At 36.5% G+C, this 15,261-nt stretch overlaps 1 protein-coding gene across 2 annotated transcripts in view; it reads left to right on the top strand.

Moving 5' to 3' along the window:
• Positions 1 to 15,261, top strand: part of VAV3 (vav guanine nucleotide exchange factor 3) — a gene marked incomplete at its 5' end in the record, with an annotated part of 403,292 nt that overhangs the window by 368,605 nt on the left and 19,426 nt on the right. For both annotated transcript variants that reach the window (XM_079697986.1, XM_079697985.1), the window contains 3 exons: positions 6,845 to 6,961; positions 7,527 to 7,614; positions 13,839 to 13,968. In XM_079697986.1, the coding sequence (XP_079554112.1) occupies positions 6,845 to 6,961; positions 7,527 to 7,614; positions 13,839 to 13,968 (335 nt within the window). The remainder of the gene's footprint in view (positions 1 to 6,844; positions 6,962 to 7,526; positions 7,615 to 13,838; positions 13,969 to 15,261) is intronic.

Here is a 15,261-nt window from a genome sequence, read left to right as displayed (position 1 = left end):
GAAACCCCACTCTTGGTGAGTGCACACAGGATCTCATGTGCACCAGGACCCAGGGAAAAAAGTGGTAACCTCATAAGAGACTGAGCCAGACTTACCTGCTAGTATTAGAGAGTCTCCTGTGAAGGCAGGGGTGGCTGTGGCTCACTGCAGGGACAAGGACACTGGTAGTGGCAGGTTTGACAAACTCATTGGCATGAGCCCTCTTGAAGGCCGCCATTATCTCACCAAGACCTGGCCCCACCCAACAATCTGTAGGCTCCAGTGCTGGGATACCTCAGGCCAAACAACCAATAGGGTGGGAACACAGCCCCATCCATTAGCAGACAAGCTGCTTAAAGTTTTCCTGAATAAACAGCTGCCCAGTAAACACACGCCCTGACATGGCCCTGCCCACCAAAGGGAGAAGACCCAGCTCCACCCATCAGTGGGCAGGTACCAGTCCCTCCCACCAGGAAGCCCGCACAAGCCTCTTAGACAGCCTCATCCACCAGAGGTCAGACAGCAGAAGAACTACAACCCTGCAGCCTGCAGAACAGAAACCACAATCACAGAAAGTTAGACAAAATGAGACAGCAGAGGAATATGTCCCAGATGAAGGAACAAGATAAAACCCCAGAAGAACTAAGTAAAGTGGAGATAGACAATCCACCTGAAAAAGAATTCAGAGTAATGATAGTAAAGATGATCCAAGAGCTTGGAAAAAGAATGGAGGCACAGATTGAGAAGATACAATACAATAACTTAACAAAGACCTAGAAGAACTAAAGAACAAATAAACAGATGAACAATAACAATACAATAACTGAAATGAAAAAATAAACTAGAAAGAATCAGTAGCAGAATAACTGAGGCAGAAGAATGGATAAGTGACCTGGAAGACAGAATGGTGGAAATCATTGCCATGGAACAGAATAAAGAAAAAAGTATGAAAATAAATGAGGACAGTCTACGAGACCGTAGGGACAACATTAAATACACCGACATTCACACTATAGGGGTCCCAGAAGGAGAGAAGAGAAAGGATCTGAGAAAACATTTGAAGAGATAATAGCTGAAAACTTCCTTAACATGGGAAAGGAAACAGTCACCCAAGTCCAGGAAGCACAAAGAGTCCCAGGCAGGATAAACCCAAGGAGGAACACACCAAGCCACATAGTAATCAAATTGATGAAAATTAAAGATAGAGAAAAAAATATTAACAGCAACTAGGGAAGAGCAACAAATAACATACAAGGGAACTCCAATATGGTTATCAGCTGATTTTTCAGCAGAAACTCTGCAGGCCAGAAGGGAGTTTCATGATATATTTAAAGTGATGAAAGGGAAGAACCTACAACCAGGAATATTCTACCCAGCAAGGCTTTCATTCAGATTTGATAGAGAAATCAAAAGTTTTACATACAAGCAAAAGCCAAGAGAACTCAGCACTACCAGACCAGCTTTGCAACAAATGCCAAAGGAACTTCTCTAGGCAGAAGAGGCCACAACTACAATCAAGAAAATTACAAATGTAAAATCTCATCAGTAAGGTAAACGTAAAGGTAGGAAATCATTTCTACACAAATATGATATCAAAACCAGCAATTGTGAGTGGAGAAGAGCACAAATGCAAGATACTGAAAATGCATTTGAAATTAAAAGACCAACAACTTAAAACAATTTTGTGTATATATAGACTGTTATATCAAAACCTCATGGTAGCTGAAAACCGAAAATCTACAATAGATACACACACAAAAAAGAAAAAGGAATCCAAACACAACACTAAATTTGGTCATCAAATCACAAGAGAACAAAAGAGAAAGGGAAGAAAAAACACCAACAAAAACAAATCCAAAACAATTACCAAAATGGCAATAAGAACATACATATTGATAATTATCTTAAACATAAACAGATTAAATGCAACAGTCAAAAGAGACAGACTAGCTGAATGGATACAAAAACAAGACCCATATATATGGTGTCTACAAGAGACCCACTTCTGATCTAGGGACACATACAGACTGAAGTGAGAAGATGGAAAAAGATATTCCATGCAAATGAAAACAAAAAGAAAGATGCAGTAGCAATGCTACAGATCTAGGGACACATACTGACTCACAGTAAGGGTATGTAAAAAAATCTATTCCATGCGAATGGAAATGAAAAGAAAGCTGGAGTAACAATACTCATGTCAGACAAACTAGACTTTAAAATAAAGACTATTACAAGAAACAGAGAAGGGCACTACATGATGATCAAGGGATCAATCCAAGAAGAAGATATAACAATTTTAAATATACATGCACCCAACATAGAAGCACCTCTAACAGCCATAAAAGGAGGAACTAACAATAACACAGTAATAGTGGGGGACTTTAACACCCCGCTTTCATCAATGGACAGATCATCCAGACAGAAAATCAATAAGGAAACACAGGCATTAAATGACATAATAGACCAGGTGGACTTAATTGATATTTACAGAGCATTCCATCCAAAAGCAGCAGAATACACATTCTTCTCAAGTGCACATGGAACATTCTCCAAGATTGATCACCTGCTGGGCCACAAAGCAAGCCTCAGTAAATTTAAGAAAATTGAAATCACATCAAGCATCTTTTCCAACCTCAACGCTATGAGATTAGAAATCAACTACAAGGAAAAAAACTAAAAAAACACAAACACGTGGAAGCTAAACAATATGCTACTAAACAACCAATGGATCAATCAAAGAGGAAATCAAAAGATACCTAGAGAGAGATGAAAGTGAAAGCACGATGATCCAAAACCTATGGGACACAGCAAAAGCAGTTCCAAGAGGAAAGTTTATAGCAATACAGTCTTACCTCAGGAAACAAGAAAAATCTCAAACACCCTAAGCTTACACCTAGAGCAACTAGAGAGAGAAGAACAAACAAAACCCAAAGTTAGTAGAATTAAATAAATCATAAAGATCAGAGCAGAAATAAATGAAATAGAGATGAAGAAAATAGAAAAGATCAATGAAACTGTAAGCTGGTTCTTTGAAAAGATAAACAAAATTGACAAAACTTTAGCCAGACTCATCAAGAAAAAGAGGGAGAGGGCTCAAATCAATACAATTAGAAATGAAAAAGAAGTTACAACTGACACCACAGAAATACAAAGGATCATAAGAGAGTACTACAAGCAACTATAAGCCAATAACATGGACAACCTAGAAGAAATGGACAAATTCTCAGAAAGGTACAATCTCCCAGGACTGAACCAGGAAGAAATAGAAAACATGAACAGACCAATCACAAGTACTGAAATTGAAACTGATTAAAAGACTCCCAGCAAACAAAAGTCCAGAACAAGATTGCTGCACAGGCAAATTCTATCAAACATTTAGAGAAGAGTTGACACCTATACTTCTCACACTCTTCCAGAAAGTCACAGAGAATGGAACACTCCCAAACACATTCTATGAGGCCAGCATCACCCCAATACCAAAATCAGATAACGATACCACCAAAAAAGAAAATTACAGGCCAATATCACTGATGAACATAGACCCAAAAATCCTCAACAAAATACTAGCAATCTGAAACCAACAATATATTAAATGTGATCATACACTGTAATCAAGTGAGATTTATCCCAGGGATGCAAGGAATTTTCAGTATTTGCAAATCAATCAGTGTGATGCACCACATCAACAAATTGAAGAATAAAAACCATATGATCATCTCAATAGATGCAGGAAAAAAAAAATTAGAAAAAAAAATTTTTTTAATCTATGACAATGAAGGGAAGAATGTACAATGGAGATAAGACAGTCTCTTCAGTAAGTGATGCTGGGAAAACTGGACAGCTACATGTAAAAGAATGAAATTAGAACATTCTCTAACACCATACACAAAAATAAACTCAAAATGGATCAGCGACCTAAATGTAAGGCCAGACATTATAAAACTCTTAGAGAAAAACATAGGCAGAACACTCTGACATAAATCTCAGCAATATCTTTTTGGATTCACCTCCTAGAGTAATGAAAATAAAAGCAAAAATAAACAAATGGGACCTAATTAAACTTAAAAGCTTCTGCACAGGAAAGGAAACCATTAAAAAAAATCAAAAAGACAACCCACAGAATGGGAGAAAATATTTGCAAACAAAGTGACCGACAAGGGATTAATCTCCAAAATATGCAAACAGCTCAAGCAGCTCTATGTCAAAAAAAAACCAAAAAAAAATCCCAAACGAAAAATGGGCAGAGACCTAAATAAACATTTCTCCCAAGAAGACATACAGTTGGCCAAAAGGCATATGAAAAGATGCTCAACATCACTAATTATCAGAGAAATGCTAATCAAAACTCCAATGAGGTATCACCTCACACTGGTCAGAATGGCCATCATTAAAAAGTCCACAAACAATAAATGCTGGAGGGGGTGTGGAGAAATGGGAACCCTCCTACACTATTGGTGGAATGTAAATTGGCTCTACCACTATGGAAAACAGTATGGAGGTTCCTTAAAAAACTAAAAATAGAACTACCATATGATCCAGCAATCCCATTCCTGGGCACATATCCAGAGAAAACATGGTTTGAAAGGATACATGCTTCCCTAATGTTCATTGCAGCACTATCTACAATAGCCAAGACATGGAAGCAACCTAAATGTCTAGGGACAGAGGAATGGGTAAAGAAGATGTGGTACATACAGACAATGGAAAATATTACTCAGCCATAAAAAAAATGAAATAATGCCATTTGCAGCAACATGCATGGACCTAGAGATTGTCATACTAAGTGAAGTAAGTCAGATAAAGACAAATATCATATGATATCACTTGTATGTGGAATCTAATTTTAAAAAATGATACAAATAAACTTATTTACAAAACAGAAATGGACTTTGGGATATTGAAAACTAACTACAGTTACCAAAGGGGAAACGTTGTGGGGAGGGATAAATCAGGAACTTGAGATGAACATCCACACACTACTATATATAGGATAGATAACCAACAAGGACATACTGTATAGGACAGGGAACTCTACTCCATATTCTGTGATAACCTATCAGAGAAATGAATCCAAAAAAGAATGAATATATGTTTATGTTTAACTGAATCATTTTGCTTGTACACCTAAAACTAACACAATATTGTAAATCAACTATACTCCAATAAAATTAAAATTAAAAATAAAATTGATAAATTGTAGTTTAATCATGTTATTTAGAAATATTCAAGTAGATATTTAAAAATAACAAGGAAAAATAGGTGAAATACTTGAAATGGGACTTGGGGTAGAATCTGATAAGATGGGGTAGTGCTGCTTTTTCATTATAGTTTTATAGTACGACTTGACTTTTAAAAATTAGGTTCATGTGTTACTCTGATAAAAATTCTTATGCTATATGCTAATTGCCATAAATGCCATGAAGGAAATTAGGGATACTGTAATGAGAATAATGGAATGGAGAGTGCCAGACACAGGACAGTGTTCTTTAGCTGGAATGGTCAGAAAAGACTCTCTAAACCTGAAGGATGAGAAGGAATGTGGGTTGACAGAGGGTGAGAGTTTTCCAACACAGGAATATAGTCTATGCAAAACTCTAAGAATTCTTGAACCTGAAAGAAGCCTGGAGACTAGTAAAGAAGGGGTTTGTTAGAGATAAGATTGAAGAGGAAGATGTGAGTCAGATTATACTAGGTAGTAATGAGTCAGTGGTTATCCTAACTTTAACCCAAGGTACCATCTATATAAAATGCCCTTAGCTTTTCTTCTGTACTTGGTGGAAACCTCACATGTCCTCCTCCCTTTACAAACTTGTCAAATGCCTACCATGTGTATTTTAAATATTGGATTGGCCAAAAAGTTCGTTCGGTTTTAAATAAAAATAAAACATTTTTCATTTTCACAAGGAATTTTATTGAACGTATTCACCAACCGAACAAACGTTTTGGCCAACCCAATATTTAGCATAGATTAGATGTGGGTATTTACACTGGGTTACATGAGTCTATATGTGAATCAGAAAATTTTCTAGAATATTGATTTGAAAGATAGCTGATCTCAACATAAAACTTTTTCCTTTAACTTTTATTACCCGTAATCTCTGATATATTTTGTCAATAAATGCTAAACCTGTATTTGATGCGAAGGGTCATTAAAGAATATTTTAACGTTGAATTTGGGCCTTTTATTATTATTGTTATGGGATCTGGGTATGCTTAAGACCAGTATAGTTTAGGAAGAATTGAATTATGGTTTTGAAAATATCCACCTTTAAAAAATTTTATTCATTACTACCAGTTTCTTAAGAAAACTGGTTATCAAAATTGTGGACTACAAGAATTAATCTTATATCCAAAAAATAATTATTTAAAAATAATTTAAATTGTTTCTGAATTTTCTTACAACAATTCTCAAAGGAAATTTTGTTTCATACTGTTTTACCTAGAAAAGGCGAAATTTTGGAGGAGTGCGTGTATGTGTGTATACATGTATGTACATCTGTGTGTGTCTTAGGCAGGGCAACCCTTCCCTACAAGTCTTTTTCTTTCTTGTCCCTAAATTCCCCACAACTCTCTCTCTAACCCGATACCTATTAATTCTTTTCTTTGTCCAAAAAAATTTTTTTTATTTATTTGATAAATATTTAGTGTATGTTAGTCAATATTCACTTCACTGTTGTAGAGCATTTGTGTTTGGACGTATCTAAAGGACTTTTTTCTGCATTATTTTTTGAAGTACTATAATTAGTACAGAAGTAAAAACAGTTCAGATCTGCCACTAAGTTAAAATCCTAACAGATACATATTTTTAGCCTCTGTTCTCTTCCAGGTACATTATCCAAATTTTCTGCATCTTTGTTTCTTACAGGTATGCTGGAGCAATGGAAAGATTGCAGGCAGAGACTGAACTTATTAACAGGGTAAATAGTACTTACCTTGTGAGGCACAGGACCAAAGAGTCAGGAGAATATGCAATTAGCATTAAGTAAGTGGGACAAGTACTTTTACAGAAATAGCTTTGCTGTTTTCATAATTGCATAGATCATCTGACATATATAACACTGAAGCTGAAAACCAAGGTTCTAATTGCTGCAGAAATAATGTATCATCTCTCCAGACAGTTCATTAATACTTGAAAATATCTGTTAGAAAAAATGGTATTGTGTTATAGGCTGCTAATTGGCATACTACATTTCTTTCACAACATTGTACTTGATATGTGTATGTTTCTAGTAAATCCTAAGAATTATAAATTACTAGATTTTATTTTGTTTTTCCATATTCCCAAATTGATCTTATAAATAAATTGGGCATAATGATTGATCAAATCTAGCCCAACCCCCCCCCGTCTCACTTCAAATATTGGTTGTATCTTCAACCAATCTAGTGAATATATTTTGTTAATTAGCTGTCACCAGTGTATTGGCATAGGTATATATTTTGTCTTCAGAATTAATTCCTATAATGTTATTGGGGCATGCCCTCTGGTAATTATTGATTTCTACTGATTAAAAACACATTTATATTCATAAGTTATCCATTGCCCACAGGTACAATAATGAAGCAAAGCACATCAAGATTTTAACAAGAGATGGCTTTTTTCACATTGCAGAAAATAGAAAGTTTAAAAGCTTAATGGTAAGCATTGATTAGTTCTTTTCAATCTGTGGTCCTTATTTTTCTCTTATTAGAAAGGTCAGTTTAATTCTAGTTTCTTGGAGTATTTGCTCACTGAAACATTGTTTAAAGAGAATCATACCATAATTTTGCAGCAGAATCCTGAAAATTTTACTTGTAAGAATTCTAGTTAAGTTTTATATTGCCCTAGACATATTTTTCATTGTAAACTAAATTTACAAATTTAAGATAATATTTCAGAGTCCACACTAGAAGATTCTTAGAGCCACAGACACATTCAAAACAATCAACTTTCAGTTACTTGTGTTTTACCTTGTTTGAATGACACACAGCAGAGTTTTAACATGCTTCTCTTTCTTCCTCTGCCTCTATCTTTTCATTCAGGCAGAGGAAGATATTTTAAATTATAACATTAAAAAGTTGTAATTGGTAAAATACCGCTCACATTTAGGTTCATTTCATGCAAAACATACTGTCAAATGGAAAACCTTTTTGTATTTTCTGCTATTTTAGGTGATCTGTACTACAGTTCTCCTTCATTACCTTGGACAATTAAACATTAACAAGGTGGCATTTTTACCACATGACAGTGATATTTCATAGGAATTTTACATTTAAATTGAACAATATGTTGTTACCAAGTTTCAAATAAATAAAGATTATTAATTCTGATGATTTTTAAAAGTGTAACTTAACATATAAGAATAGTATGTTTATGTCATATCAACAATACATATATCAGTATGTCATTACATGTGCATTGCTTGTGCACATGTGCATTTACTGTCAACGCTTGTGCATTGACAGTAAAGAAGAAAGTTCTTATTTCATGAAAAATGATCTCAAGTCTGTTTCTCAAGTTTGCAAGAATTTCTTGAGATAATGAAGAATTTGGAGATAGGACATAAGATGCATTTGCAGCACTCTGCTAAGTACTTTGAGTAACATTGGGAAGGACCACTCATTGATTGCACCATCAGTCAAATGATACACACTGCATCATTCCAGAAAACATCTCAAAGCACTTTGCAGATGTTAACATTAAAGTAAAACAGTGTAAGAGAGCCTTACAAAATAAGCCAGCTTGGGGCTTCCCTGGTGGCGCAGTGGTTGAGAGTCCACCTGCCGATGCAGGGGACACGGGTTTGTGCCCCGGTCTGGGAAGATCCCACATGCCGCGGAGCGGCTGGGCCCGTGAGCCATGGCTGCTGAGCCTGCGCGTCCGGAGCCTGTGCTTCGCAACGGGAGAGGCCACAACAATGAGAGGCCCACATACCACAAAAAAAAATAAATAAATAAATAAATAAATAAGCCAGCTTGAAAGCCTTATCTAAAAATTTAGAACTGCTTCAAGACAGGAATCAGCGTTTTAAAGAAATTGAAGCATCTTGAGTTGAAAGAAAAGTAAGACAACCTCTCTGGACATAAATATCACATTCCCAATTCAAAAGCTAAGGATGGGTAACAAGACTGTGTCCTGGAAAATGTAAACCCTGTCAAGTTGGCAACCAAGATCCAGGTATCCTCTCTGCTGGCAGTGAGTTATGTTCTGCTGGAACAAGCAGGCTGTGCACAGAGAAAACTGGACCTGAGGAGGTTCTTCCCTAAAGGAAAACCTAGCAGGGTGGCAAGTGGATGCACAAATAATGAGTAACAGCCCCAGCTGAGACATGATAAAAGCGTGAACAGGGAGTCTCCACATCGCTGCAAGATACACCAGCTTGACTCTCACCTGAAGAAATTAGGGTGGTTGGTAATGAGGCTGCTCCGTGGTATTATAGTTAATATGAGACTTAAAAAAAAGAATGCTGTAGGGCCAAAGCTGACTACCAGCCTTGATGACTTTGAAAGCAACAAAAGGGACTTCCATCACAGGAGATAAGCAAAGAGGATGAAAGGAATAGTCACTGGAGAGGGCCAATCAATTCATCTCTTCGTCACCTGGATTCAGCTCAAGAAAGTTCCTCATCCTCTAAGGTTAGATGTGAAAAGCCAGTAAATACTGCATGACCTGGATTAGTGGACACAGATCCTCAAGTTCCTATCTGCATGTAAAGCTGTTATTATAGTATAAGCAATAAAGACCCAGAATTCAAATAATTTGGACCAGAGAGCAGTAAAAGTTTCTGCAATGATGTTCTGGAAAGGGAATTAAAAGTAGTTGTCACAGAGCTAAAATAAGCTCCCCTCATATGCTATTTGTAAAACATCAGAAATGCCACTGCAAAAGACACATGCGTGTTTTTTCCTCCATATCTGGGGATCTTTTGTAAGGAAGTACATAGTGCAGAGGGTTAAAGGGAGGGGATTAGGAATTAACTGCAAAACTACAAGGAAAAAAAAAAAAACTTCAGCCAAAGGATATGATGGACAAGGAGCTGAAAAATCTCAACCTTAGATGAATACTTCTGTCAGATGTTACAAAATCACTGTAAACGTTGCTGAAGAGACCGCTGAAGTTGTCTGGACCTACCTCCTCCTCTTTGTTTCTGTTCATTTGTTGAACAAATTTATATTGAGCCCTCACTATGTGAAGTTACTGTGTTTTTGCACAATTCAAAAAGGACTCAACTGTTCTAAACAGCTTTCAAATTAGTAAATCTCTGTGTACCAAGAACCTCACAATAGTGCTGTCCTTTGACCCTCCACTGGGAAATGCCACATGGATACCTGATCAGAAGGGATGGCTCCTATCTCAGTAACTAGCCCCTCTGGAAGGAGAGAGAGGGTTCATAGGCACCTTGGTAACATAGGGGCTTCTCTGAACCTGCATAATGCAACCTCAATGAGGTTACATTTTATCGTGTTGGTCTCAAATAACACAGTTCCCATTATAAGTACATAACAGTCTATGCATTGTTTCTTTAGTTCAGTATCTTCCCATCATGGCTGGTAAAGTTATATTCATCTACCTAATGACACTCATTAGGGCCTGGAATTAAATTTAATTTGGAAAGGACGTAAAATGAAAACGAAATCCAGAATTTGTTTTAAATTAGCCCGTTTCTTGAAAAGAAGATTGGCCTCAGGTGGTTATGACCTAACCTTTTCCCTCTGGTTTCAATGGCTTGGTTAATCAAAATCTTTGTTTTTCTTAGTCATTAAATCCAAATTCTAAATGAATTTCTGCATCCAGATTACAAGGCATTAATTTTGTTCTAATTTTCATGTATGCCAGACAGTCCATGTCCAAATGCTGTTTATAAATCATCTCCACTGCCTGTTTCCTTGGTAATTGGAATGACTGGCTCTCACTCATTATTTTTCAGAGACCTGAATTGTTGACACCGCTGTGTCAGTGTGAGATAAGGAAAGCTTAGCAATTTCTTTTGTTTAGAGTCTTCTTATTTACTTGTAGTACTTGAAGGTCAATGATTGCTAAAGCAGAGGTGGATTAGACTAAAATACTGAAAGGCATAAGTTGGAAGAGATCCACCATGGCACTATTAAATTCTGCCCAGTTAGAAAGATGTAGGAAGATTTACCCTCATAAGACTGTAAAAATGGAACTAAAATATCTTCCATGCTTAGTGAAGTGATAAAAAAGTGTTTTACAGCTTACCAAGCCACATGACCCTAGGCCTTGGAAAAGTCATTTTTTCCTTCCATAAAATTTGGAGGTGGGTATGTATTAAATGATGACCAAGTCCTTTTCAGTATGATAATTCTGTAGTTTCTAGCCAACTTCACATAAACCTAATTCATACTAATTCATGATATCATGCGTAAAATTCATATTACTTATAACAAAATTACACTGAAGTTCAAAGTTATTGGCTTATAATTACTCTCAGGTTTATTTTCACATTTTTGCTAAAGAAAACACATTTCATTCAGTTTAAATGAGAAGACTAAGAAAACTGTTTTATATATATATATATATATATATATATATAGTGTTGCTGATGCACATGATAATTAGTGTACTGTTCTTCCAGAGACCTTACAAAATTTTGCATTTAAAGAAATTAAATGATAATATTGGTCTCTAATTAGAATTTAATTCCAGACCTTGCCTTTGCAAACCATGCTAAAATCACCATAATATAAATGCCATATTCTGATCAGTGAAGTCATTTTGAGGATATAATCTTCTGATATTTTAACTTTTTTTTTTTTTTACGTTGGTCAGGTTCCACATTCCTTTGCTTCATCAAGGGCACCCATAATCTGGGCCCAAGCAAGGAAGAAAGGATGGAAGAAAAAAAAATTTTTAAGTGTCAAACCCTAGCATCTTGGGTCTAAGAGAACAATTCCTGGAATACCATAGATACTTAGAAAATGCTCCTTCCCTTTGCTTCACTTTTTGCATATTTACATTTGCCAGGTACTATTTGCTAATAATATGATGTAGTTGAGAGCACAAACTTTGGAGCCAGACACCAGTTATACAACCTTGCCCAAAGCTGATTAATCTTACTGAGCCTTGAGCATCAGGGGGAAAAGGCCCATCTCTTGTTTCTTGTTTGAAGATTGTAAGAAACTATATAAAAGGCCTGGCACATGGGATCATGGTAACTCTCATGATTATTCACACATACCAGGCATTTTATACATTCTTTGCTATAGCCTGTGAAATGGTTTATTATCCCCAGATGGGAAAGGTGAAGAATCTCCATTTGCCTTATCCAGTACTTTAGCCAAACCAGGCTCTTTTTAGTTTATGAACGTGGTCTTTATTGTGTTTGTGTCTGTTCCCAGCCTGACTGCTCTACTTAAAATAATCCTTCCCTCCCCTCCTTCCTGGCTTTTGAAATTTTACCTGTTCTTCAATTTAAGCCAAGCTACCTCCATCATGAACTCTTCCTTTATCCTCCCCACTGGACTCAGAAAAGGAAGCTCTCTTTCTTGCCTTTGAACTCCCATAATCCTTCACTTTCCTTCAAGGATGAGGACACCTAGGAACCTTATCTTCAAAATCTCTGTGACCCCTGGAACTCCCCGCATGATGCATTCCACAACTCACCCGAGTTTGGTCAAAAATAATAAATAGGGCTTCCCTGGTGGCGCAGTGGTTGGGAGTCCGCCTGCCGATGCAGGGGACGTGGGTTCGTGCCCCGGTCTGGGAGGATCCCACATGCCACGGAGCGGCTGGGCCCGTGAGCCATGGCCGCTGAGCCTGCGCGTCCGGAGCCTGTGCTCCACAACGGGAGAGGCCACAACATGAGAGGCCCGCGTACCACAAAAATAATAATAATAATAATAATAATAATAATAAATAAATCATTGATAATCCTCTTTCTCTTCTTTCGGGTGATTTTTGGCCCGACTGATTTGTTTTGGCCCAACTGATTTGAACATACCCATTGAATGGAGATACTGAATCGATGACAGTGTGGTTTTTTAAAGAAATGAGTTGCTTTTATACTGTTTGTTTTAAACAATAGTGCTGTAGTAGAAGCACTGAATAATTAGGTTAAAAGTGATTATGCTTTTATTTTCATTTCAGGTTTTTCTAAGAAACATGTCTATAGTACTCATCTAATGATAGTATGCATTTTTCCATTATGAATTAATCATTTTTCAATTTCTGTTTAAAGTAGAGGGATTCAGATTTGTGCAGAACCTATGCAACCAACATCTCGAAAGAAATTTCCTGAAATTTTAGTATGAAAGATGGTGGGTGGTTATTATATTAGGCTTGGATGCATTTGGGGCAAATTAGGTATAAGAGAAAATTGGAAAGAACTACATTATTGACTTCTAGTAAGTACCAGATGACAGCTATGAGAAGGGCACTAACACTTCCTCGTAAGCCAGAAACAATGTCAAGTAAGTAGCATTTGTGGTTTAACAACTTTGGCTTACCATGGAAAAGTACATTTAGGATTGAGTTTGTTTTTCTGCTTATGTTGAAAGAAAATGCAGGAAGCTAGAAATTGCTATATATTCATAAAACAGCTGTTGCCTTTCTAAACAAAAATAAAGGGAGGTATTTCATAAATAAGAACAATAATTACTGCTCTGAAACTGAGGTTTAGTATGGTTTCTCTTTACTTACTACAACTGAGTGAAGACTAACAGGGGTAACTCACATTATAAGTGGCCCGGGTAGCAACGACAATTACTAGTTAGGTGTCATGCACCTCCAGGCAGCAGGGAGAGATGATCATTTACTCACACTAAGATAGGCTTATGGAAAATTTAGCATTAAATTGATCATCCCTCTATTGTATATAATTACGTGTCAAGGAGTTCATGTGTTTGATTCTTTTTTCCTAAAGGAACTTGTGGAGTACTACAAGCATCACTCTCTTAAAGAAGGATTCAGAACCTTGGATACAACTCTGCAGTTTCCATACAAGGAGCCAGAACATTCAACTGGACAGAGGGGTAATAGAGCAGGCAACAGCTGTGAGTATTGTAATTTAGAATACAATTTGCTGTCACTTAAGGATCGAAGGCATGATAACATTAAACATCTTCATTCCAGATTTTGGAGTAGAACCAATTAATATGCTGATACATTTAACAAGGAATTTTTCTGGAGCAAAGCAGAATCAGATGGACCAACAGGTTTATGAACATGCCTAGATTTAGTTCTTCATGCCAAATTAAAAATCATGTGTGTGTTAAATCCATCAGAAATATAGGGTATGTTAATACGTAAGTTTTGTACTTTTCACTGACTTTTATATTAGCCAAACACTTTTTAACTGATACATGTTTATGGTCATAATCCTGTTTGATTAACAGTATTTAAGCAAGGCTGGTGCACAGTTCTCCCATCTAACCTTGTACTGCAAGTCTTCTTATAGATTCTATTTCAATGACTACTTTCGGAACTTTGAAATAGCTAAAAGCATGTTTCCTCTGATGCCAATATTTAAAAGTAAACATTAGCCACTTCTTTTCAGAATGAGCACTGTGCCACAAATAATCACAAAAGATTAGCACACAAACCGAAAGCATGTTATAGTTTGAGTGTGAGTTCAAGTCAAAAACTTTTTTCTCGTCACCGTTTAATGTCATATAATCTTCCTGTTAATAGATATAGCATGTAAAGACAACACTATGATGAAAAAATGCTATGAATAAAGTGTGATTTCACCCCCTTATTTTAATTTCATAAAACTTTTTTAGAAGAGAAAGGAATACAGTTTTATTACCCTCAGAAGGTTTAGCCTAAGCAAAATAGGAATATCTAGAGGTATTTGAAAAAAAAGAATTTGCATCATGTAATATAACTTTTTTTCCCTAAAAGCAGAAACTGAAAGGGAAGCAACGCTCAGGGCACTAACACCACCAGTAAAATTTCATAACATTTCCATAAAGTAAATATACAAGTAATGTCACATCAACTGACATCTTTTTTTTTCAATTTGAATAACTTAATAGCTGTTCTCTTCACAAGGATCAGTGATAAATGAACAAGATTGTGCAATGAAAGTAGTCAGAGCACACTTTTTGTTGAAACTGTAAACACATTAAAATTTATCTTTCAGTTTTTACCCCACTGTTACCCAGTTATCTTAGATGCTCATATAGGCCATAAGTTTTGTTCATTCAAAAATGGAACTTCCCCGGGCTTCCCTGGTGGCACAGTGGTTGAGAATCTACCTGCTAATGTGGGGGAACACGGGTTCGAGCCCTGGTCTGGGAGGATCTCACATGCCGTGGAGCAACTAGCCCCGTGAGCCACAACTA

This window comes from Hyperoodon ampullatus (assembly GCF_949752795.1).
Source record: "Hyperoodon ampullatus genome assembly, chromosome: 2".
Lineage (NCBI taxonomy): Eukaryota > Metazoa > Chordata > Mammalia > Artiodactyla > Ziphiidae > Hyperoodon > Hyperoodon ampullatus.
Note: the sequence above shows the minus strand (reverse complement) of the source record. Positions and strands in the feature narration are given on the sequence as shown.